The sequence below is a fragment of the Nicotiana tomentosiformis genome, chromosome 11 (assembly GCF_000390325.3).
Source record: "Nicotiana tomentosiformis chromosome 11, ASM39032v3, whole genome shotgun sequence".
Taxonomy (NCBI): Eukaryota; Viridiplantae; Streptophyta; class Magnoliopsida; order Solanales; family Solanaceae; genus Nicotiana; species Nicotiana tomentosiformis.
Genome location: NC_090822.1, coordinates 43,439,409 through 43,465,021, shown reverse-complemented (window position 1 = coordinate 43,465,021; position 25,613 = coordinate 43,439,409). Strand labels below are relative to the sequence as shown.

At 40.5% G+C, this 25,613-nt stretch overlaps 2 protein-coding genes across 3 annotated transcripts; one reads left to right on the top strand and one right to left on the bottom strand.

The window, feature by feature from the left end:
- Nucleotides 1-1,098: 1,098 nt before the first annotated feature.
- On the top strand, nucleotides 1,099-1,959 carry LOC138901340 (uncharacterized). Its single transcript, XM_070189096.1, has 2 exons — nucleotides 1,099-1,732; nucleotides 1,844-1,959. Exons 1-2 carry the CDS (start codon nucleotides 1,099-1,101, stop codon nucleotides 1,957-1,959), a joined length of 750 nt encoding a protein of 249 aa, XP_070045197.1.
- Nucleotides 1,960-13,172: 11,213 nt separating this feature from the next.
- Nucleotides 13,173-20,748, bottom strand: LOC104104773 (polyprotein of EF-Ts, chloroplastic). 2 transcript variants are annotated; one of them, XM_009612928.4, is made up of 5 exons: nucleotides 20,592-20,748; nucleotides 17,958-19,638; nucleotides 17,282-17,464; nucleotides 14,532-15,237; nucleotides 13,173-14,129 (listed from the first exon to the last, which is right to left on the bottom strand). In XM_009612928.4, the coding sequence occupies exons 2-5, from the start codon at nucleotides 19,567-19,569 to the stop codon at nucleotides 13,484-13,486; spliced, it is 3,147 nt and encodes a 1,048-aa protein (XP_009611223.1). In that variant the 5' UTR covers nucleotides 19,570-19,638; nucleotides 20,592-20,748; the 3' UTR covers nucleotides 13,173-13,483. The 2 variants fall into 2 exon arrangements, with proteins under 2 accessions (XP_009611223.1, XP_009611224.1); XM_009612929.4 differs by lacking the exon at nucleotides 20,592-20,748 and adding an exon at nucleotides 20,455-20,576.
- Between the last annotated feature and the right edge of the window lie 4,865 nt (nucleotides 20,749-25,613).

Sequence of the window (25,613 nt, the reverse complement as noted above, 5' to 3'; positions counted from 1 at the left end):
TGATTGTTCCCCCTTGTATTATTATTCATTCTATTGAGATGGTGTTTAGTTTTACATACTAGTACTATTCGATAGTACTAACGTCCCTTTTGCCGGGGGCACTGCATCTTTAAATGGATGCTGGATGTTCCATAGCAGGCAGTGTTAATCAGCGATAGTGGTACATCCTCTTCCCAGCAGACTTGGTGAGCCCCAATTCATCCCGGGGTCACGTGTTGAATCTTTTGTTCATATTATTATCACGTCTCGAGGTATAGCCGGGGCCTTTTTGCCGTCACTATCATAACACTCTTTTGTATCTTTTAGAGGCTCCGTAGACACTATGTGGGTTGTACACGGGTGTTAGAAAATTCAAACAAGTTATGTTGTGTTTTGATCACTTGTTCCACTCAAACTATAAGAATATGTGTATTTTGAGACTTAAAATTGAAGTAACTAATGAAATGATTTAGTATTGTGTACGTGATCCCCCTATTGTCTAATTAACAAAATTATGTCTTCTCTTGATTATGGGTGCGTTGGGTAGAAAGCATCTAACGGGCTTGCTTGACCGGGTTTACTCGGTTGGGCGTCGGTTGCGCTTTCTACTTTTGGGGCATGACAAACTTGGAATCAGAGCCTAAGGTTTTAAAGTGTCCTAGGATGTCTAGGAGTCGTGTCTAGTAGAGTCCTCCTTATCGGTGTGTTGTCGACCACATCTATAAGTAGGGGGCTACTTGACATTTAGGAATAATACCCTTCTTTGATATTCTGGATCGTGCGATGAAACTGATTGTGAAACTGTTCCTCCTCTAACTCATGCATTCTTTTAACTATAAGTACATGGCACCTAAGAAGAGAGCAAGAACTGGCCAAGGAGCCAATGTCGCCTCAGGAGTGGCAGTTGACCCTTTATTTGTTGATGCAGGTGAATACCCGAGGGGTGGGAATAATCCCCCGACTGCTACACTGCCTGATTCCACTACACCTGACCAGGCCACACCAGTTCCTGCACCTACTAAGGGTGCAACGGTTCCTCCAACTGATATTTAGGTTCCACCTAAAGCCCTAGCTTCCAGTTTTGGTATTTCTGACGGGGATCTTAGGAGAGCTATCTAGATGCTGACACAGATAGTGGCTTCTCAAGCCCAGAGATCAAATGTTGCACCTACTTCTTCCAGCCAACAAGGGGATTCTAGTGGTTCCAGGGTGAACAGGTTTCTTCAGTTGGATCCTCCGGTGTACACAGATGCTAATCTTGAGGAGGACCCACAGGACTTCATTGATGACATGCATAAAACTCTCTGGGTTATGCGCGCTACTGAGACAGAGGGAGTGGAGTTGGCCGCCTACCACCTGAAAGGGGTGGCCTATTCATGGGTTGAGCTGTGGGAAGACTCTCGTGAGGAGGGGAGCCCTCCAACGAGGTGGAGTGAGTTTGCTGACGCTTTCATAGACCATTTTTTACCAGGCGAGACTAGGGAAGCTCATGCCGCAGAGTTTAAGAACCTTAAGCAAGGAAATAAGAGTGTGTGGGATTATCACATGGAGTTCACACGTCTGTCTAAATATGCCATTCTCATGTTGCCTACTATGGAGGCTAGAGTGCGTCATTTTGTGCAGGGCCTTAGCCCCTTGGTTATCAATGAGGCCACTATAGCTGCCTTGAATTCATATATGAACTATGGGAATATGGTAGCGTTTGCTCAAGCTACAGAGAACCGTAAGTTGAAGAACAGAATGGAGCGAGAGGGTACCAGCAAGGCCCGGTCCGCGGGCAACTTTAGGGAGTCATTTGGTGGGGGAAGATCAGCTTTTAGGGGAGGGTCATCAGGTCCATCCCAGTCTTTTGCGCAATCTTCAGCCAGTGCACCGCCAACAGGGCCCAGTCAGCAGCAAGGAGACATTTCAGGCCCAATCAGGACAGCAGGGGACCCCACTAGTATGGCCGATCAGAAGGGAGATTCCAGCAACAGCTGAGGCCCTCATGCCCCAGGTGTGGGAAGATGCACTTGGGGATCTTCTACATGGACCTACCTATATGTTACCGGTGCGGATTGAGGGGTAATATTCAGAGGGAGTGTCGTTCATCCCGCCAGGGTATGGGCAGGGGCACATCACATCCATCCAGTTCTGCAGCTGCTACATCTTCAGATCCCCCTCCAGCTCGAGGTACTCCAGCACCAGCAGGGCGTGGTGCAGCTAGGGGTGGTGCACAGAGTTCAGGAGGACCCAGTCGTTTCTATGCTATGAGTGGTCGCTAGAGTGCAGAGGCTTCTCCAGATGTTGTCACAGGTATATTGACTGTCCAATCTCATGATGTATATGCTCTTATTGATCCCGGTCCACCTTGTCCTATGTTACCCCTTATGTTGCTATGGAATTTGGGATAGAACCGGAACAGCTTCCTGAGTCGTTCTCTATATCTACTCCGGTTGGCGAGTCTATTGTGGCCACACGGGTTTATAAGGGTTGTGTTGTCATGGTGCATGGTCGGGACACCGTAGCCGATCGCATTGAATTGGGGATGGTAGATTTTGATGTAATTATGGGAATGAATTGGCTTTATTCATGTTTTGCCAAGCTCGATTGTTGAACTAGGACTGTGTGGTTTGAATTTACAAATGAGCCATTTGTTGAGTGGAAGGGGGATAATGTAATGCCAAAAGGTAGGTTTTTCTTTCCTTAAGGCCACGAAGATAATTAATAATGGGTGTATCTATCATTTGGTCCGGGTTACGGACACCGATGCTGAGGCGCCTACACTTGAGTCTGTGCCAGTTGTGAATGAATTTCCAGAGGTCTTCCCTGATGAGCTCCCTGGGATTCCGCTAAACAGGGAGATTGATTTTGGGGTTGATGTGATGCCAGGCACGTAGCCTATATGTATTACGCCCTACAGGATGGCACCAACAGAATTGAAGGAGCTAAAGGAACAATTAAAGGATTTGTTAGAGAAGGGTTTCATCTAACCGAGTATGTAACTATGGGGCGCACCGGTTCTCTTCGTGAGGAAGAAATATGGATCACTGAGGATGTGTATTGACTACCGGCAGCTCAACAAAGTCACAATCAAAAACAAATACCCATTACCAAGAATAGATGATTTGTTTGATCAGTTACAGGGCGCTAGGTACTTCTCCAAAATTGATTTACAGTCCGGGTACCACCAATTGAAGATCAAGGAGTAGGATATTACAAAAACAGATTTTATGACCCGGTATGGGCACTTTGAATTTCTGGTAATGTCTTTTGGGCTAACAAATGCCCCGACGGCTTTCATGGATCTTATTAATTGGGTTTTCAAGCCTTTTCTAGATTCCTTTGTGATAGTATTCATTGACGATATCCTTGTGTATTCACAAGGTCGAGAGGACCATGTCGATCATCTCAGGGCAGTTTTGCAGACTCTTCATCAGCACCAATTGTACGCAAAATTTTCAAAATGTGAATTTTGGCTCGAGTCTGTCACATTCTTGGGTCATGTTGTCTCCATAGAAGGAATTAAGGTTGACCCTCAAAAGATTGCAGCGGTGAAGAATTGGCCTAGAACTACAACGCCCACCGAGATTCGCAATTTATTGGGCTTAGCAGGGTATTACAGGAAGTTTGTGGAAGGGTTCTCTACTCTTGCCTCTCCGTTGACTAAATTGACTCAGAAAGTGGTTAAGTTCCAATGGTCCGATGCTTCTGAAAGGAGCTTCCAGGAGTTGAAATCAAGATTGACTACGACGCTGGTGTTGACCCTGCCAGAGGGTACATATGGGTTTGTGGTATATTGCGATGCTTCAAGGATCAGGCTTGGGTGTGTGTTAATACAACACGGCAAGGTTATAGCTTATACTTCTAGGCAACTCAAGAATCATGAGAAGAACTATCCAACACATGACTTGGAACTTGCAGCGGTGGTTTTTGCATTGAAAATTGGCGTCATTATTTGTATGGGGTCCATGTGGATGTATTCACGGACCACAAGAGTCTTCAAATATATATTCAAACAAAAGGAGTTGAATCTGAGGCAGAGAAGATGGCTTGAGTTGCTCAAGGATTACGACATCGATATTTTGTATCACCCGGAGAAAGCCAATGTTGTGGATGTTGCTCTTAGCTGGAAATCTATGCGTAGTTTGGCTCACTTGGAGGCATGTCAAAGGTCGTTGGCCAAGGAAGTTCATCGATTGGCTAGTTTGCGAGTTTGTCTTGCGGACTCTAATGAAGGAGGGGTAATTGTACAAAATAGGGCTGAATCATCGCTTGTTGTAGAAGTCAAAGAGAAGCAATACAGCGATCTATTTTTGGTGCAATTGAAGGAGGGGATTAAAAAACATAAAACTATGGATTTTACCCTTGGCATGGATGATGGTACACTAAGGTACTAAGGGCGGCTATGTGTTCCAAATGTAGATGATCTCCGGGAAAGAATCATGACTGAGGCTCACACTTCTAAGTATTCTGTGCACCCAGGTTCTACGAAGATGTATCATGATCTCAAGGAAGTCTATTGGTGGAATGACATGAAAAGGAATGTGGCAGACTTTGTGGCAAGGTGTCTGAATTGTCAGCAAGTAAAGGCCGAACACCAATGGCCTGGTGGGTTGGCACAAAACATAGAAATTCCAATGTGGAAGTGGGAAATGACTAATATGGATTTTGTGGTAGGATTATCACGCACTCCGCGCAAGTTTGACTCAATTTGGGTTATTATGGATCGGCTCACGAAATCAGCACATTTCTTGCCAGTTAAATCTACCGACATAGCGGAACAGTATGCTCAGTTGTATATCAAGGAAATAGTGAGGCTACATGGTACTCCAGTTTCTATCTTTTCCGATCAAGGGGCTCAATTCACGACAAATTTTTGGAAGAAATTTCAGCAAGGTTTTGGTACTCAGGTGAATCTTAGTACAGCCTTCCATCCACAGACCGACGGGCAAGCAGAGCAGACTATTCAGACGCTTGAGGACATGTTGCGTGCTTGTGTTCTCGACTTCAAAGGTAGCTGGGATGATCATTTGCCACTCATAGAGGTTGCTTATAACAACAGGTTTCATGCTAGTATTCAAATGGCACCATTTGAGACATTATATGGTAGGAAATGTAGATCTCCCATTGGGTGGTTCGAGATTGGGGAAGCAGAGTTGATAGGTCCAGACCTCGTGCATCAGGCTATGGAAAAAGTTAAGATCATTAAGGAGCGATTGAAGACTGCTCAGAGTCGTCAGAAGTCCTATTCGGATGTTCATTGTAGGGATTTGGATTTCAAAGAAGATGATTGGTTATTCTTGAAAATTTCCCCCATGAAAGGTGTAATGCGATTTGGTAAGAAAGGTAAATTGAGTCCGAGGTATGTCAGACCATACAAAATCATTCAGAGGATCGGTGAGGTGGCGTACAAGCATGAGCTACCACCTGAGATGTCATTAGTGCACCCGGTATTCCATGTGTCTCTGTTGAAGAAGGTAGTTGGAGATCCGTCAGTTATTGTGCCGGTTGAGACCATTGAGGTTAATGAAGAACTATCATATGAAGAAATTCTAGTTTCCATTCTTGATAGGCAAGTTCGAAAGTTGAGGAATAAAGAAATTGCCTCTGTGAAGGTGTTGTGGCGAAACCAGCAAGTTGAAGAGCTACTTGGGAGGCCGAGGAAGAGATGAAAAATAAGTATCCTTACTTGTTTGTATAAACTATGTGACCTTTTTATAAAACTGTCGCCTATGGATGTGTTTATGAGCTATGTTGCGCCATTGGTTTATGTATATGTTTTAAGGATGTGTTTCTAGGGCTCTCTGATATGTGGATATGCCTAGTTACAGGGAAAACTCTGGCAAAAATTTTGGGAATTTAGGGAGTTGGTCAAATTTGGGGCTGATGGTGCGCGGTATGAAAACTGAGTTGCATAAGATGCTAATAGTAAACCTTGAACCTCATTCGAGGACGAATGATCTTAAGTGGGGGAAGATATAAGGCCCCGTCAAATTTTTCCAAAAAAAAAAAAAAATGGGGTTCCGTGATGCCGGGGTAGGCGTAGAGGTTAATAAAAGTAGAAATTCTTGGTTCGGACTTTTTGGATTAACAGTGCGCTGGGGAGTTGAAGGAAAATATTTTGCAGGGTTGGGCATTTCTGCAGCCCACTATGCGGCCGCATAATCACTCTGCGGGCCGCAGAATGGACGCAAAGTGAAGCAGCTGTTTGGGCCATTTTTTATGTCAATTTCGCGGCCAGTTATGCGACCGCACAACCATTTTGCGGGCCGCACTTTTGTCACACAATCAGGCTTGGAGTTTTTGCGGAGGGAGGTTCTGCGGCGTATTAAGCGACCGTAGAACAGGTCTGCGGGCCGTATAGTGACCGCAGACCCAGGCAGTCTTTTTCCAGTTTTTGGCACCAAATTGTGCGGCCGATATGCGGACCGCATATCCATTCTGCGGTCGCATATGCAACCACATATTCTGTCCCGGGGCTTCATTTTGGGGGTTTTTAAACCCGACCCTATTTCATTAAAACATATGCCATAGTCCATTTTTTTTAGCTAAAACCTGATATTTTGAGAGTGAGAGAGTGCCCTAGAGTGGGAGAGTGATCTTCTACCAAATTTTCCTTCAATTCTTGCTCAAATCATTGAAGATTAACAAGAAAAACTCACTAGGTCTTCATCCTAGAGTTATATTCTACACCCTAGCCCTTAATTTCGAAATTTACATAAGAATGGGTAATTAGCAAAACAATTCTTGGGTATGGGAGTTGTTTATTTTGCATGCATGTGTTATCAAAGGGTGTAGGAAAATTGTGAGCTAAAAATGGTAAAGAGTGGGTTGTGGGATGATGAATCCTCCATAAAAGGACCTTGAAACCTTAATGCACACCTAGTGTTTGATAAAATGCTCAAATGAGCTAGAACCATGATCATCTTCCTAATTTTGGTTCAATTTGTTATATTTCTAAAATAGATTGAAGTTGCTAAGAATTCCGGAACATTTTAGAGTTTAAGTAAGATCAATTGAGGTATGTTGGCTAAACTATTCTTTAAGAATTGGAACCCCAATATCCTTGTAAGTTCCAAGATATTTATTACAAGTTGAGTACTCCGAATAAGTTTTGTGACAAATATATATATGTTTAATTTGTGTTTCAAATGCTCTCATAATATTGTATTATAAATTGAGGATGTGTTCCAAATTATGGATTGTGTATCTACGTGTTATGATTCCAAGTCGTGATTTATGTGAAAAACTATTATGCCAAATTTGTGTAGAGAATGTGATTGGGGTTACACCTCCAACCGCATATATTGGGGTGAGGCGGCAAGGCCGCTTTGTGTATGATTTTGGTAATGTTGTTGCACCACCACCCACATATATATATAATGGGGAGAGGCGGCATGGCCGCTTTGTGTAGGTATTGGTATCGTTGATGCATTTCCACCCGCATATACTGGGGGTGAGGCGGAGGGTCCGCTTTGTGTGAAAATGGGTATTGTGTTTACACCTCCACCCGCATACATTGGGGTGAGGCGACAGGGCCGCTTGAGTAGAGTTTTGGTATTGTGTTTACACCTCCACCCGCATACATTGGGGTAAGGCGGCGGGGCCGCTTTGTGTGGTAATGGTTATAGAGGATATCATCTTGAATTCTATAAATGTTAATGACATCTCTTGATAAGCTTGTTTTGGTTTAACCGGCTATCTATGTTATTCTATTGTCGCCCTGGTTCATCATGTTCATATTGTTTTTTCGAGTTCTTAAATTGGTGTTTGGTTTTCATACTAGTACTATTCAACATGTATTAACATCCCTTTTGCCGGGGGTGCTGCATCTTTAATGGATACAGGTGGTTCCACAGCGGAGGATATTGACTAGTGATAGTAGTGCTCATTCTTCCCAGCTGACTTGGTGAGCCCCATCTCATTCCGGGGTAGTGCATCTTTTGTTTCGTTTGTGTTATCGTGTTTTGAGGTATAGCCGGAGCCTTGTTGATGGCACTATCATTGTAATCTTTGATAATTTAGAGGCTCCGTAGACTAAGTGTGGGTTGTGTATGGATGTTGGGAATGTTAAACAAGTTGTGTTATGATTAAATCACTCGTTCCACTTTGAACCATGAAGGGGTGTGTGTGTGTTTTGAGAATTATTAAATGAGGTAACTAATGGTAATGAATTGGTATTGTAGACATGATCACCTTATTGTCTAATTAACGAAAATATGTATTATCCTTATTCATGGATGAGTTTGGGTAGAAGGAAAACTAATAGGCTTGCTCGGTCGGGTTCACTCGGTTGAGCGCCGGTCGCGCTCCCCGAGTTTGGGGCGTGACACCAGGCTCTGATTTTGGTTCCGAAAGTTGGAATAGGTCTATTGTATCATTTATGACTTGTGTGCAAAATTTGAGGTTAATCGGAGTTGGTTTGGTATGTTTCGACATTAGTTTTGGAAGTTAGAAGTTCGTAAGTTCATTAGGCTTGAATCGATGTGCGATTCATGGTTTTAGTATTGTTTGATGTGATTTGAGGCTTCGAACGAGTATGTATGATTTTTTAGGATATTTTGGTATGTTTGGATGGGGTCCCGGGGGCCTCGGGTGTGATTCGGATCATGTTCGGCTCATTTTTGGACTTGTGTTATTGCTGAAATCAGTGCTTTTGGTTTCCTCTTTCGCGATCGCGAAAGGAGGACCGCGATCGCGTAGGGTTAGGTCTGGCAGGTGGGAATGTGCTCTATGCGATCGTGTGGTTAAGGCTGCGATCGGGAAGACTTGAGGGAGTTATGTTACGCGATCGCATGGGAGGAGATGCGTTCGCGAAGAAGGAAGAGGAGGCCTGGGATTTCCATGCGTTGTTCATTGCGATCGCGTGAGGCTGTCAACGATCGCGTAGGTCATGGAAATTAGTCACCGCATTCGCGACCTAGAGTGTGCGTTCGCGTAGAAGATTTTTGGCTTCTGAAGATTTTGTTCTTCGCGATCGCATGGGAAATTCCATGATCGCGATGTGTAATCACTTGGCATACTATTAAAATATCAAAATCGAGGGTTTGAACCCATTTCTCATATTTTGAGCTAGATACCTCGGATTTGGGCGATTCTTGAAGGGATTTTCAAGGAGTTAATTGGGCTAAGTGATTCTAACTCGGATTTGGTTAATATACATGAATTTATCATTATTTTTACCATTTAATTAGTATTTTGGGTTAGAAAAATTGGGAGAAATTATAGAAACTTCACAGACTTTAATTTGAGGATTTGAAGGTCGAGTTGAGATCGGAATTGAGTAATTTTGGTATGGTTGGACTCGTTGTTGACTGAGTTTTTGGATTTTGTTAATTTTGTCGGATTCCAACATGCGGACCTTGGGTTGACCTTTTGACTTTTTGTTAAAGAACCTAGCTTTAGCATATGGAATTGATTCTTATAGCTTGTGGTGATTGTATTAAGTTGTTTGTGGCTAGATTCGAATCGTTTGGAGGCCGATTCGTGAGGCAAGGGCTTTTTGGATTAGGGATTTGTGCGGTTTGAGGTACGTTACACTTCCAAACTTGATTCTGAGGGTATGAATCCCAAAAATATGTGTTATGTGGTTGGTGTTGAGGTGACGCACATGCTAGGTGACGGGCGTGTGGGCGTGCACCGTGGTAATTGTGACTCGGTTGGTTCTGTGGTACTGTATAGTTATCAAACCTTGTTGCTATTTATGAAACTCCTACTTGTTAGAGTAATTGAGCTACAATCCTTGTTAGAAATCATGCTTAGACTATATGCTTGTTCTGTTGGGACCCGCGGAGGTCACTTTTACTGTTGAATCATTTGCTTAAATTGCAATTATGTACTCAGTCACATCTATCATTTGCATATCATATCTCAGTCTCTGTTGCCATTTGTTGTTACATCATATTATCATTGTTTGGGTTGATTGTCATGAGATTTGTGAGCCCGAGAGACTGGAGAGATTGATGACTGAGTGGGGCCGAGGGCCTGACTGTGAGTGATATTTATGGGATCAGGTTGCACGCCGCAACAGGCTTTATTGATTTATTCCATGATTCGCTTATATTAGCGCTTGGGCAATGAGCGCAGGTAGCTACTGAGTGCGAGTGCCAAGTGCGAGTGTCGAGTGATTGAGAGTGCTGAGTGATTGGGAGTGTTGAGTGATTGAGCGTGCTATGAGGTTGAATACTTCGAGAGTATAAGTATATGGATTTATAATTGTGTTGCATTGCAGTTGACATGCATATTTGGCATGTAGATATCGAGATGTAACATACCTCATATTAGTCATACTTGGTATATTTTATCCGTGTTGAGCTCAAACTGTTAAATACTTGAAAGCATGTATGCATTTCTGAACTACCTACAAACTGATCATGAGATTTTCTCTGAGTTATTATTGTTATTTTCCTGTCATATCTGCATTGTTATTATTCGGATTTGGACTGTACCTTTCTGAGCTCGTCACTGCTTTCAGCCCAAAGTTAGTCCTGTTACTTATTGAGTACATTGGGTAGGTTGTACTCATACTACACTCTGCACTTCGAGTACAGATCCAGGTACTTCTGGGCACGGCGGTTGCTAGATTTGGAGCTTCATCTGTTTGGAGACTATTGAGTAGCTGCCTTAGCGTCCGCAGACCTCGACTCTCCTTCTTTTCAGCTTATTAGCACTCCTTTATCTTTCTAGACAATTGTTTTAGTAGTTAGACTATATTGTCATTTAGATGCTCATGTACTCAGTGACACCCGGATTTGGGAATGTTGTATTTGAGTCGCAGTAGTTCTTATCAACTATTTATGAAAGTTATTACTTTTAAACCTGTTTCATCTTGTTTTCAATTTAAAAATGCATAGTTATTTGTGGTTGTCGGCTTGCCTAGTACAGTGATAGGCGTCATCACGGCATGTTGAGTTTTGAGTCGTGACACAAAGTGTGCAACCACAACCTAAATCAGGCAATTGCATCATGAAAGTAACAATTATCAGGTTCAATCATGAGATAACCTCTATGTAACCTCAAACATAGTTCAAATAGCTCACAAAGGGGTGCAAAACATAAGAAATATAACAGCATGAAGCTTGGTAATCAATTTAAGACATTTCATAGCCTAAGCACTACCCCGGGCATGAATAATACCCCTGATGTATGCACATGGGCTCAACCCCACATATGTGCACCATCCATAGTGCGTAGCTATCACAAATAACTCAGGCAACTAGTGCATCAACCAAGTTTAGGTAAGATACTTACCTCAAACAAGCTAAATCAGTACTCTAAGAAGCCCTTCCCGCGTGAATCAACCTCCGGACGGCCCGAATCTAGCGAAAATAACCTAATATCATTAATAAAAGCCATAGGAAACAATTCCAAATAATAATGCTAAGATCTTGAATAAATTATGTAAAGTCAACCCAAAAAATCAACCCCCGACCCGCACCCTAGAACCCGTAAAACTCAGAAATCCCGAACAGTCATTCCGATACGAGTCCAAATATATGTGTTTCATCCAAATCCAACCTCAAATCGACCATCAAATCATCAATTTTCACTCTCCAAAACCATTGTCCAAAAACCCCTAAATCTCACATTTAATTCACATAAACCATGTGTAATAATCCATGGGTAACCAATATCGATCAACAAAATCGAGTAAAGTTTACTTACCCCTTCAATTGTAGTGAAATCTCCCCAAAAATCGCATCTGGCCGAGCTCCACAACTCCAAATAATTAAAAATGACCAAACCCTCGAAATCATATAGTCTGCCCAGTGATTTATGCATTTGCGGTCAATCTACCACATATGTGGCTCCGCTTCTGCGGTCAAAGGCCCGCATTTGCGATCCTCACTTAAATCTCGACCTCTTTCGCATCTGCACACAACAACTTCGCATATGGGCCATCGCATCTGCGCACTCCTCTCCGCAGGTGCGATTGCACCAGGCCTGTCAATCTTCAGCCAAGTTCAACCATCTTTCGGGTGGTCCAAAACCCATCCGAGCCCCTCGGGATCCCGTCCAAACACACCAACTAGTCCCAAAACATAATACGGACCTACTCGAAGCCTCAAATCACATAAAATAACATCAAAACCACGAATCACACCTCAATTTAAGCCTATGGAACTAATTATCTTCCAACTTCCAAAACTCATGCCGAACCACATCAAACCAACTCAAAATGACCTCAATTTTGCACACAAGTCCTAAATGACACGACGGACCTATTCCAACCCCCGGAACCGAAATCTGAACCCGATATCATCAAAGTCACCTCCAGGTCAAACTTATGAATCTTCCAAACCTTCAACTTTCCAACTTTTCCCAAATAGGACCAAATCAACCTAGGAACCTCCAAATCCAAATTCGGTCATACCTTAAGTCCAAAATCACCACACGAACCTATTGGAACCATCAAAACACCATTCCAGGGTCGTTTACACAAAAGTCAAACTTCGGTCAACCCTCACAACTTAAGCCTCCAACCAGGGATTAAGTGTCCCAATTCAATCCAAAACTCCCTCGAGACCAAACCAACCGCCCCCAAGTCACATAATCACAAATATACATATGTAAAGCATCAAATGGGGAAAACGGGAACCACATCAAACCAACTCGGAATGACCTCAATTTTGCACACAAGTCTTAAATGACACGGCGGACCTATTCCAACCCCCGGAACCACAATCTGAACCCGATATCATCAAAGTCAACTCCAGGGCAAACCTATGAATCTTCCAAACCTTCAACTTTCCAACTTTTGCCAAAAAGGACCAAATCAATCTAGAAACCTCCAAATCCAAATTCGGTCATACGCCTAAGTCCAAAATCACCACACGAACATATTGGAACCATCAAAACACTATTCCGGGGTCGTCTACACAAAAGTCAAACTCCGGTCAACCCTCACAACTTAAGCCTCCAACCAGGGACTAAGTATCCCAATTAAATCCAAAACTACCTCGAGACCAAACCAAACGCCCCCCAAGTCACATATTCACAAACACATGTAAAGCATCAAATAGGAAAAACGGGGCTAAAATACACAAATCTACCGGCCAGGGCCGTTACAATTTTCATTAAACTTGGACCATTTTTGCACAAAATCTAAATATCACCACAAAAGCATAGTATTTGTATAAATTAGAGTGGCATGGGAATGGAGAAACTGGCTAACAACCGCACATATCAAGCAGGCAAACGTGACAAATTAATGCTGAAAAAATCAACTCACTAAAATTGCATCTAATGGCTCTCCTTTGACATCTTGCTTCTAAATGGCTTCCGAAAGTCCTAGTTTCTGATGATAATATAACAGTTACATAACCAGTAAATATAAAAGGAAAAGGAAAAAGGAGGGAAAAAATGAAAACTAATCGCCTCACAGCACATCAAGTATGACTACATTATACTCGGATACAAAAATAGCTCAACTGATGTAAAACTTGCTCCATCTCCAGAAGTGGAAAGTCTTCCTATGCATCTTCTGCTTGCTTATATCCTGCATCCCAAGTAAGAGTGAACTTCATACAGCAGCTGATTCTTCAATTATTCCTTCTTCCTTGGCTTCCTCTCCTAGAGTAAATCGGACGAACCTCCTAACTTTTATGTTCTCTCCAAGGGAGGCAACAGTTTGCTTTACCAAATCCTTCACCAAAACACTGTCATCTTTTATGAAAGGCTGCTCCAAAAGAACAAGCTCTCCAAGCCTCTTCGAGACCCTGCCCTCAACAATCTTCTCCCTTATATTTTCAGGCTTGTTCTTAAGATCTTCTCTCTGCATTTCCAACTCCTTTTCCTTGTTGACAACGCTTTCTGGAATCTCATCAATTGATACAAACTGCACCTGTGGGCAGGCTGCAACTTGCATTGCCAAATCATCGACCAATTCCTTAAAGGTTTCACTTCTCCCCACAAAATCGGTTTCACAATTAACTTCAATTAGCACACCAATTCGGGAGTCATGAATGTATGAACCGATCCTCCCCTCAGCAGCAAGTCGGCTGGACTTTTTATCAGCAGTCGAAAGACCCTTTTTTCGGAGGTATTCCTGTGCCTTTTCAAGATCCCCTCCAGTTTCGGAGAGAGCTTTCTTGCAATCCATCATCCCAGCTCCAGTTTCTTCTCGCAGCTGTTTAACCAAAGCGGCTGAAACTGCTGCTTTTGGTGGCCTGCATTAACATCCATTAAACAGAAACTAATCATGAGAGATAAAAAAATATATGGTTTTGGGGGGTTAATATCGGCATGGAGTAAGATGAGAAAAACAAACTCTGATAAATTATTTCAGATTACCTCTTCCATAATGCTACTGGAACCAGATTTCATTTGAAATAGATATAGTAAAATGTGTGCTTAGGTTTAGAAGATTGCATAAGTACTTTTTGAGTCTAAAACATAGCAGAAAACTGAAATTCTCATATAATAATGAAAAGTTGAATAACAATTAGCCAGCTGAAAAAGGAAAATTATAATCTGAGTCGTCAAGAAGTTGTACACATTTCTGGTTGCTCAGAGTTTGAAGAAACGTAATAAATTGGTAAGAATTAATTCTCAAGAAATTAGAAACTTACTCAACAGTAGTCTCCTTGGCTTCAACAGCAGGTTGCTCTTTTCCTGGTGAGGCGACAGGTTTAGCTGCTGTTTGAGCAGCCACCTCTGCTGCGAAGTCTTGGCTCTTCTTTTCAAGACCTTCTCCCAGGTTGTATCTCACAAATCTCTTCACTTTGATGTTTTCACCAATCGTTGCAATTGTCTGCTTGACCCAGTCCTTTACCACCAACTTATCATTCTTGATGTAAGGTTGCTCCAGTAAGGCCAGTTCTTCAAGCCTCTTATTTATCCGCCCATCAACGATCTTGGATCTGATCTGCTCAGGTTTTGACAATAGGTCTTCCTTCTGCATCTCGATTTCTCTTTCCTTCTTGATGATCTCCTCTGGAACATCTTCTGGAACAAGATACTGCACTTGGGGGTATGCAGCCACTTGCATGGCTAAGTCATCAACTAATTCCTTGAAAATGTCACCACGCGATACAAAATCTGTCTCGCAGTTAACCTCTACCAGGACACCGATTCTGCTGTCATGGATGTATGAGCCAATTCTACCTTCAGCTGTAGCTCTACTTGATTTCTTATCAGCACTTGCCAACCCCTTTTTCCTGAGATACTCCTGTGCTTTAACAATGTCACCTCCAGTTTCTGAAAGAGCATTCTTGCAGTCCATCATTCCAGCTCCTGTCTCTTCACGCAATTGTTTCACAAGAGCAGGTGAAATAGCTGCCACAATACCACAGAGGGGCAGGATTTAGTGGAGATGGATGACAATTTTACTTTATTTCAGTTTATCCAAATTCGCATTACGAAGAGATAGCTTGGCGGAATAAGTCAATTAGACCAACAAAAAGAAGGTCAAGAGACAAAGAAAGCAGAGGATGTTGGATGGCCCTACAACCGTAATAGAGTATCTGAACATAACTAATCCCATTAACAGATTTTAGACGGACTGAAAAGGGTAGAGTCAGGAAGAAATGAATAGGTTAAATTTTACAAAACTACAGATTTCACCTACAAAGGCAAACTAGTGATCCACTCAGATTTCAACAACCAGTAACGTTAAATATAGACATCACCCATCCTCATTGTCAGAATTTATATTCATACATCAAGACTTTCCACAAGTCTGACCTTTTGTGAAACAGTAAGGAAAGAGTCAACCTGAACTTTCTGGATATTAGTACTCAAATTCTCTTCAAGATTTATCTCAGCAGCAATTTTTATCACTTTGTTCCTTTATTCATAAATGTTCCCAGTAAATGAATTACAATTTACCATGTTTCAAGAGGATAACCGCTGAATTAAATCCTCTTTTCTCCTATATGCATACAGACACACACACACACCATGTGCTCTCTCTCTCTCTCTCTCTCTCTCTCTCTCTCTCTCTCTCTCTCTCTCTCTCTCTCTCTCTCTCTACCATGTTTCAAGAGGATAACCACTGAATTAAATCCTCTTTTCTCCTATATGCATACAGACACACACACACACAGAGCACGTGTTCTCTCTCCCCCCTCCCTCCGACCCGACTAGCTTGGGATTGCAGCGTAGAAGTAGTAGTTGTTTGGATGAGCTCTATAATGGATTAGATCTCTTGTAAGGATGAAGCCTGCAATCTGTTATCTTTAGTGATACTATATTCTTTTTTTATTCCTTAAGGAAAAAAAGAAAAAGACGAAAGAATCTACTGTGACTAAAGATTCGATGAGCAGGGAACTGTGTTTGTAGCACAAATCTATCGTTAGTGTTTTCATACTCCCAAATCGAATGATGAAGGCAGTAGAACGAGCAAATTTTACCATTGTTGGGGACGAATTATTTGGGATCAAATAAAGATATAAGCTTACAATAGATTTTGAGATTTATAAGTACAACGTAGGTAGAGAGAAGAAGTTCTCTTCAATTTGGAGTCTCCTTCATCACAAACTCTGAATGATGTTTACCACTTTAATTAATGATCAAAGAAACAACTAAATGTAGCTACACTTTAGAACCAGAACTCGAGTTTTTCTGGATCATAGTTTCAGTGACATATTTAGCATGCAGTCAGGTGTACATGTGTAAAAAATCTATCCTCTAATGCAACGTCTTTCTCCAAGTAGTAGGTAAACGGCCACCCCTTGCAGATGTGACAAGCTTCTAAATCTTTGTCGCACAATTATTACAGCACTCAGTGTTGAAATTTTCACATCATACCTACTAAAACAAATGTTTGGCAACTAGATCCACAAATTTTACTCTAGAGATTCTTATTTCCACTTTAACATGTTAATGACAGCTATATTCCAGAAAAGAGGGAAAATAAAGGCAAAACCTTTTGCTGCGGCTTCATTTGATAAAGCAGTCCCATTTTGCTTACTTGAGTTCGTAACATTTCTATCTTGCTCGCAAAAAAATGATGTTTACCACTTCAATTAATGAACAATGAAACAACTAAATGTAGCTGCATTTATAACCAGAACGCAAGTTTTTCTGGTTCACAGTTTCAGAGACATATTTAGCATGCAGTCAGGTGTACATGTGTAAAAAGTGACTATCCTCTAATGCAACGTCTTTCTTCAAGTAGTAGGTAGACGGCAACCCCTTCCGGATGCAACACGCTTCGCACATATATTACAGCACTCAGTGCTGAAATTTTCACATCATACCTACTAAACAAATGTTTGGCAACTAGATCCACAAATTTTACTCTAGATATTCTTATTTCCGCTTTAACATGTTAATGGAAGCTATATTCCAGAAAAGAAAGGGAAAATAAAGGCAAAACCTTTTGCTGCTGCTTCATTTGATGAAGCAGTCCCATTTTGCTCACTTGAATTCGCAACATTTCTATCTTGCTCTGCAGCGGTAGCCACCTCTTCCTGCTGAGCATCTGTATCAGATGATTGGTCCTCTATGGAAGGAGTATTTTCAGCTTTACTCTCCACAACTTCAGCACCTTCCTGACTTACTGTATGCAAAATTGGACTGTCAGCTAGTTTCTTGGGGACATGTAATTAATTTATCTTTCTCACATAACACAACATTATGTCCTTATGTAAATTTTAAGATTTGCCCAAAGCAAGAAGATGATTCTCTCTCAATATGTCAATCAAACCTAAAAGAACATGTTTTGGTCAACAGAAAGCACTCTATACATAAAACTGGAGACTGTGTAAGGACTGAACAAGATACAATAGGATGAAGCAACAGAAGAATAATATACCAAACTTTCAACATGAACTATACTAGAAGTGCCTTTGCTTACCATCTATCTTTTCCACAGATAATATGTAAAGTGTAGGTATATCATGCATCAACACCTTATTTTGGAATCACACATTTGGCGGCTCAGCAATGTAATAATTGTATCTGGTTGTTTGTCATAAATATGCATGCAAGAAGTAAGGATGTGAAATGAGTAATAAATCAGAGGGGAAATAGGAAAGTTTCATAGTAGAAACCTTCATCCCTGCTATTCTCCATAGGAGCTTCAGATTGTCCAGCTGGGCTTGGTATACTTCCATTCTCATCGCCACTAGGTTCCTCTGTTTCTTTGGAAGCTTCTGTGACACTTGCTATTTGAGTTTCAACCTCATTTTTCGCTACTGCATCATCAGTTAGTTTCTCCACGACCTCCTCGCCAGCCACAGTTTCAGATGCAGAAATCTGATCAGCTATTTGCTCAGATGAGCCAGTTTCAGCTTCAGGTTCCACAGCATCTCCAACAGGTGACGCCTCAGCTTGCTGACCAATGGTGGATGTGCTTCTTTCAGGAGTAAAATTTTCAGAAACTGACTCCACTTCTTCATCAATGTTTTGTTTTGTATCCTCGTCATCTATAGTTTCAGGAACACCATCAATTGCAGCATTGACTGATTCTTCCTCTTTGCTTGTAGTTTCAGGCAAGACATCCGTCTTATCAGCCGCCACATCTGCTTCCTCTGCATCTTCCTTTGATTGTTCAGCTAGTTCCTCCTCTTTTTCCCTCTCATCCAAAAATGAAGAGATCTCTTCATTGCTACGGAAAGCCAAAACAAAAGGATTTGTCGGCAAATGGACAACACCCTGGTTGAGCTTTGAGTCCAACTCTGAAGCAGCTTCTTCTTTTTTCATAGTCAAAGTTACCTGTCCTCTGGTAATGCGTAATACACGGACATTAACTTCTTGACCTACTTGTAGTGAAGAGCCACTGTCGATAATTCCAAACGCTTCATCAGCTTCCTCTGATGCAGGCAGGAATCCTTCCTCTCCTTCAGGAAGAGATATAAAAGCACCAGATCTGGCTAAATTTTTTACAGTGCCCTCAAGATCTTGCCCTTTGACAAACTTCGAGGCTTTCTTAACCTCATCTCTCCTTTGGTTGTTCCTTTGTGTGTTCTTCCTTGGAGTTCGGGGTCTGTCACTGCTGGTTGGAGCATCTTTCTGTTGCTGAGGCCTACTAGGATCATCACTTTCACGCATGGTGAGAGATATGCGCCCAGTCTCAGTGTTTGCTTCAACTAATCTCACTGTCACCTCTTGTCCAACAGATACAATGCTTCCGACATCCTTTACAAAACTATCACTCAACCTAGAAACATGCACAAGTCCATCTGTAAAAGCTCCAAAATCAACAAAAGCGCCAAATGGCTGGATCGATCTGACCTTTCCAGTAAAAGTTGCACCCGGAATAAGATCTTCATTCTTCACAGGGGGCATCTCACTCTTCCTAGCTGGTCTTGTACGCTTAGATCGAACAGACGTTTCTTCACTTGTGTTAGAAGCATCGGATGAAGCTTCCGAGGCTTCACCTGATCCATCATCTGTAGCAGCTGATTCTACTTCTTCCACTGCTACATCAGTTTCAGTTGCTGATACTATGAAACCTCTTAATTTAGGTCGTAAAATGCAACCAACTCTAAAATGGGGAAACAATTTAACAGATGTTGACAGAGGCAGGTTATATTTTGGGGTAGGTAAAGTTTGCTTGCTCGATTTCCGCAAAACATTGCATCTTGATAAACATGTATTCTTTCTAGTGATAAAGACAGCTCCTGGAGTAACTGAAACATTGCTAGTTGCAATTGGAACCATTGGAGCCACGTTGATTTGAGATGTGTCAAAGATTTGTGAACTACAAGGATTGGATCATCTGTTTCGCAGCTGAGAAATAAATGAAACAGTTAGAGAAAGAAGAAAGCATGACTTTCATTCAGTGTCATAATATTGTGATTGCACCATGAGCCAAAAGACTATGAACATATAGAAAACCAGCAAAGCCCAGGGTAATATAGTACTAGAGTTCATGAAATCGATGGATAATGGCATACGGTTAGACTTTAACCATCTAGGCATGTGCCTGCTAATTCAACGAAAAGGACACACAAACAACAAAATTTAAAGATGGATTTGTACTTGAACATCAAGATTGTGGTTGAAAAAATATTACTCCCTTTGCTCCGGTTTATGTGACCCTATTTTCCTTTTTAATCCATTACGAAAAGAATGGTCCGTTTCTACATTTGAAAACAATTTAACTTACACTTCCCATTTTATTCTCAATGACAAGCTTTTATAGCCAAACAATTGTAATGGCACGTTTAAGACCACAAGTTTCGAAAGTTTTTTTTCATTCTTAAACTTCGTGCTTGGTCAATAGCTTCGCATAGGAGGGAGTATAAGCAATTCCATACTCTAAAAACTCTTCCTATTCCAGTTAGTTTGTTTAACATGTAGACCAGCAGCTTAGAAGAACTCAAATTCATTAAAAAGAATGAAAGAGCTGACAAGCCTACTCTCCACATATCAGACGTGAAAATGAATATATCCCATAAAAAAGATAATTCACAAATGCAATTCAACATGATATATTTTGCAAACAACCAAGTAAATCCGCTGATTATCTCACCACAAATTTATCTTTAACAATTCAATAAACCAAAACCAACATTTTTTGATAAACTGATGATACTGAGTTACCTTTCAATTAAAAGATTCAATGGCACAGTTACACGAAGAACTTAAACCATTTTCACACAACAACTCGCAAATGAAGCTAAAAATAGAAATTCAAAAGAAAGGAGTAGAAACTAAAAACAGAAGGTTTAAGGACAAACCCAGCTTTGAAGTTGTTTTTGCTGAGGTGATAGGGGTGTACCACTCTCTCTCTCCCAGTTTCTAAGGTCAATGTGTGAGAGTGAGTGAACGAGTATATGGCTAATAAAATAGAGGGAAACGAAAGGTGGGGCTTTCTATCCTTATCCGACCATCATCTCTTTCTCAAAGACTATGCTGCTCTCCTGGATCGGGTCGGACAAGGGTTCGTTTTGCGTCGGATTTCGCATCCTTCGTTTTACACGGGGAAAAGTTAAAATATTTACCCGCTCTACCTATTAAAAAATTCCACACATTTAATAATTATAATTCCTTCTCATTTAGAGCATGTTCAGTCAAGTTTCTAGGAGGTCAAAAGTATTTTTTTTCTCAAAAAAATACTTTTTAAAAAATTTAAGTTATTTGACCAAGATGGAGATGTACTTTTGGCCAGCAGCAGAAGCAGTTTTTTTGCTTTCAGAAAATTAATTTATTCAAGAAAAACTATCATCGCCATAAATTTAAATTTTCTAGATTATCCCTTACCGATTTAAGCTTTTTCTTTTCTTTTTTGTTTCTAGTTTCTACCATTCTTTTAAAATTAGAGATATCATATATATGTATATATTGTAACTTTCCGAATTCTTTTTTGGCTTTTCTTATTTTTGATTTTTTCTTTGTGTAATGTCTTGTAACTTTCCAAATTATCTTCTTCTTTTTTCACACTAAAGCAAATTATCTACATCCTTCTTTGGATTATCAATTCTCTTCCTAGAAATAATCATTTATAATTTCTTCTGTTATAGGGTATTAGTTCCCGAATCTTTAAAACAGTTATCAAATCTAATTTGTGAAAATTACCTACAAATAGGTAATAAATGTATAATTGCATCGCATAATCTATATATTATTAAAAAAAGAAGAAAAAGTCTCCACATTTAGCTAAGTGACAGTCTCACAATAGGTCACTTGGTAATTTAGGACAAAGTTAGTTAGGTTAGGTAATACTTAGTTTTTTTTTACCTTAAATTTTTAAAAAATTAAATTATGCATTATGTGTTGTTAATACTTAGTTACTCTTTTTGAATTTGAATTTAAACATACCTAACTATTTTTTTTTACAAAAATAATATTTTTTTATATATTTAAAATTATTTCTATTTTATGCTCAATGTCATCTTTCAAGTTTGACACTCAGAATCATCTTGTTACAACTATCATGTCTATATATAATTTCATCCGGCGATATTTTTCTACCGATAAAGAATTCAACTATTATGCTAATGAAGATATTAGTGCAGATATTGAGGGAGGATAAGGGCCTTCTGGTATTCCTTTCGAAAAGCAAGGCAAGTCTTCTACTAATATGAAGGCTTTGTGTGATAGAATTAGAGATAAAATTGTTGATAAATATTATCATGTGTGAGTGACTTTGCTTATTATTTCATGGTAGATTATCAATATATAGTAATTTGTGGAACAGACTTCTAAATTCATACTGAATGATGACAATATAATAAATAATTATACTAGATAATATTATATACTTTGATGTATATTACCATTTAGATACCTTGGTGTACCACTAGCATCCAGGAAGCTTTCTACTCACCATTGCTGGCCACTGGTGGAAAATATCACTGCCAGAATAAATTGTTGGATATCAAAGATGATGTCATATTCAGGAAGACTGCAACCTATCAAATCTGTGATCTTTGGAGTACAATCCTACTGGGCACAAATCTTCCTATTGCCAAAGAAGGTGCTGAAAATGATTAAAGCCACATGCAGGACATTCCTATGGACATGCAAAGCAGATATCTCTAGGAAAGCATTGGTGTCCAGGGAGAAGATATGTATGCCACAAGGAGCTGGGGGTCTGAATGTTATAAATCTATACAACTGGAATAAAGCAGTTGTGGCAAAACACTATGGTCTATCACAAAGAAGAAAGACTGCCTCTAGATCAGATAGATTCATGCTTATTACATTAAGCACCAGATTGTGGATAATATGTCCATACACAAGAATGCAACCTAGGTTTTGAGGAAAATCCTTGAGCTCAGGAAACTTATTCTTGATCTACCTACCTTACAAGGTGGCCTGACTTCAAGACTGGTGCAATTGCAATGCACTGATGGAAGATTCGGCATCAAGAAGCTATATCAGCTGCAGATTCCTCAATTCCAAAAGGTGCACTGGAAGAGCCTAACCTTACAACCACATTTACATCCTAGATACAAATTCAATTTATGGCTGGTTGTACAAGGTAGGTTACCTACTGTCGAGAGGCTACAGAAGTTTGGTATTCAAGTACCCCAAGCTTGTGTTTTCTGTGGGCAAGATGATGAATAGTTCGAGCATTTATTCTTTGGTTATGGTAACACAAAGAATATTTGACAAAGTCTATTGACTTGGCTTGGATGTCCCAAGCAAATAACTACATGGCAGGAAGAGGTAAAATGGGTGTCCACATGTGCCAGGAAGAAGAAAGACTATGGGATAATTGTCTCAGCTGTCTTTGGATGGTATATTGTATATGGAGAGATAGGAACAAGATCAGATTTCAGAGTGGCAGCTCATCCCCGTATAGAATTTGTAGAGAGATTTCAATCCACATACACATCAAAGGAAATTTATACCCCAGCTGGCAGAAGCACTTGGAGGCATTGAACTGGTTTCCATAGTATTATTTTAGTTTCTATGTTCTGTCCATGTAAGGCCCCGTAAAATATTTTCTAAAAGTCGGGGTTCGGATTTTTTGGATTAAACAGTGCGCTGGATAGTTGAAGGAAAATATTTTACAAAGTTAGGCATTTCCGCGGCCCATTATGCGGCCGCATAATCACTCCATGGGCTGCAGAATGGTCGTAGAGTGAAGCAGCTACTTGGGCCATTTTTGATGACATTTACGCGACCAGTTATGCGACTGCACAACTATTTCGCGGGCCGTACTTTTGTCGCACAATCAGCCTTGGAATTTTTGTAGAGGGAGGTTCTGCGGCGCATTATGCGACCGCATAATAGGTCTGCAGGTCGCATAACGGCCGTAGAGTGAAGCAGGCCAGCCTAGTTCCGAAGGCCATTTTTCTCGATCATTTAGCGGACCACAGAATCAATATGCGGTCGCATATGCGACCGCAGATCCTATCCCAAGGCTTCATTTTTGACCCGACCCTACTTTGATAAAATAAATGCCATAGTCAAATTTGAGCAAATTTCTGATACTTTTAGAGTGAGAAAGAGTGCTTAGTATGGGGGAGTAACCTTCAACCTATTATCCATCAATTATTGCTCAATCATTGAGGATTAACAAAGAAAGTCTTCATCCTAAAAGTAAGAATCTATGTCCTAGCTCTCAATTTCAAAAATGTACAAAAAAATGGGATAATTAAAAAGACAATTCTTGGGTGTGGGGTGTTGTTATCTTGCATGCATGTGTTATCAAAGAATGTTGGAAGGTTGTGAGCTAAAAATGGTAGAGAATGGGTTGGGGAATGGTGGAATCTTTCATAAAAGGTCCTTAAAAATATTAATGCACACCTAGTGTTTGATAATGTGCTCAAATGAGCTAGAATCATGACCATCTTCCTAACTTTGGTCCAACTTGTTATATTTCTAAAATAGATCGAAGTTTCTAAGAATTCCGGAATGTTTTAGAGTTTAAAGGAATCTAAATTGAGGTATGTTGGCTAAACCCCTTTCTTATTAGAATCGAATCTCACGGTGTTCATGTAATAGGTGTAAGTCCCAAATTGATCATAATAAAATTGGCTATTCTGAATGTGCTTGTATTGAAGGATATATGCTCAATATGTATTGTAAATACTTCATTATATCACCTTATCATTGAGGATGTGTTCAAAATATGGAATATGTGTTCAAAATATTAAGACTTCAAGTCAAGATCAAAATAAAGATTGTTATGCCAAATTGTATGAAAAGCCTCTATGTGCCTAAGATTCTCAAATTGCTCATATATGAATTTAATGTCTTGAATGGGAATCCTTATTGTTGTTGATAATGATAATGATGTTTGAATGCGGAAAGGGGAACTAGAATTATAAAATATGGCCAAGTGCCAAGAATGACTCTATTATTGTAGCCACTAGTGCCAATGAATCGAAAGGATGTGAAAGAAGTATGATGTGAGATGATTGACTGAAAAAGTTAATGTCTCGGGTGAGACGCCCTAGCCGATCGGGCCGTGATCGGATGCCATGCCGCACACATGGTGGTGACTGTGCTTGAAATTATAATGAAATTGTGGTTATGGTTAATGTCTCAAATGAGACGACCTAGCCGATCGGGTCGTGATCGGACTCCGTGTAAGAATACAGTGGTATTGTGAATTATGGTATATCGTCACTAAAGATCACCCAATCTAATAACATGGAAATTGACTTGAAAACTTATGTGATCCTTAACTTGATGTTTTAGTATTATTTGAAGCTCTTATTGAATTCTTGATTGTTCCCCCTTGTATTATTATTTATTCTATTGAGATGGTGTTTAGTTTTACATACTAGTACTATTCGACAGTACTAACGTCTCCTTTTTCGGGGGCGCTGCATCTTTAAATGGATGCAGGTGGTTCTATAGCAGGCAGTGTTGATCAGCGATAGTGGTACAGCCTCTTCCCAGCAGAGTTGGTGAGCCCCACTTCATCTCGGGGTCACGTGTTGTATCTTTTGTTCATATTATTATCACGTCTCGAGGTATAGTCGAGGCCTTATTGTCGGCACTATCAAAATACTCTTTTGTATCTTTTAGAGGCTCCGTAGAGTGTGGGTTGTACATGGGTGCTAGAAAGTTTAAACAAATTATGTTGTATTTTGATCACTTGTTCCACTCAAACTATAAGAATATATGTATTTTGAGACTTAAAAGTGAAGTAACTAATGAAATGATTTAGTATTGTGTACATGATCTCCCTACTGTCTAATTAACAAAATTATGTCTTCTCTTGATCATGGGTGCACTGGGTAGAAAGCATCTAACAGGCTTGCTTGAACGGATTTACTCGGTTGGGCGTCGGTCGCGCT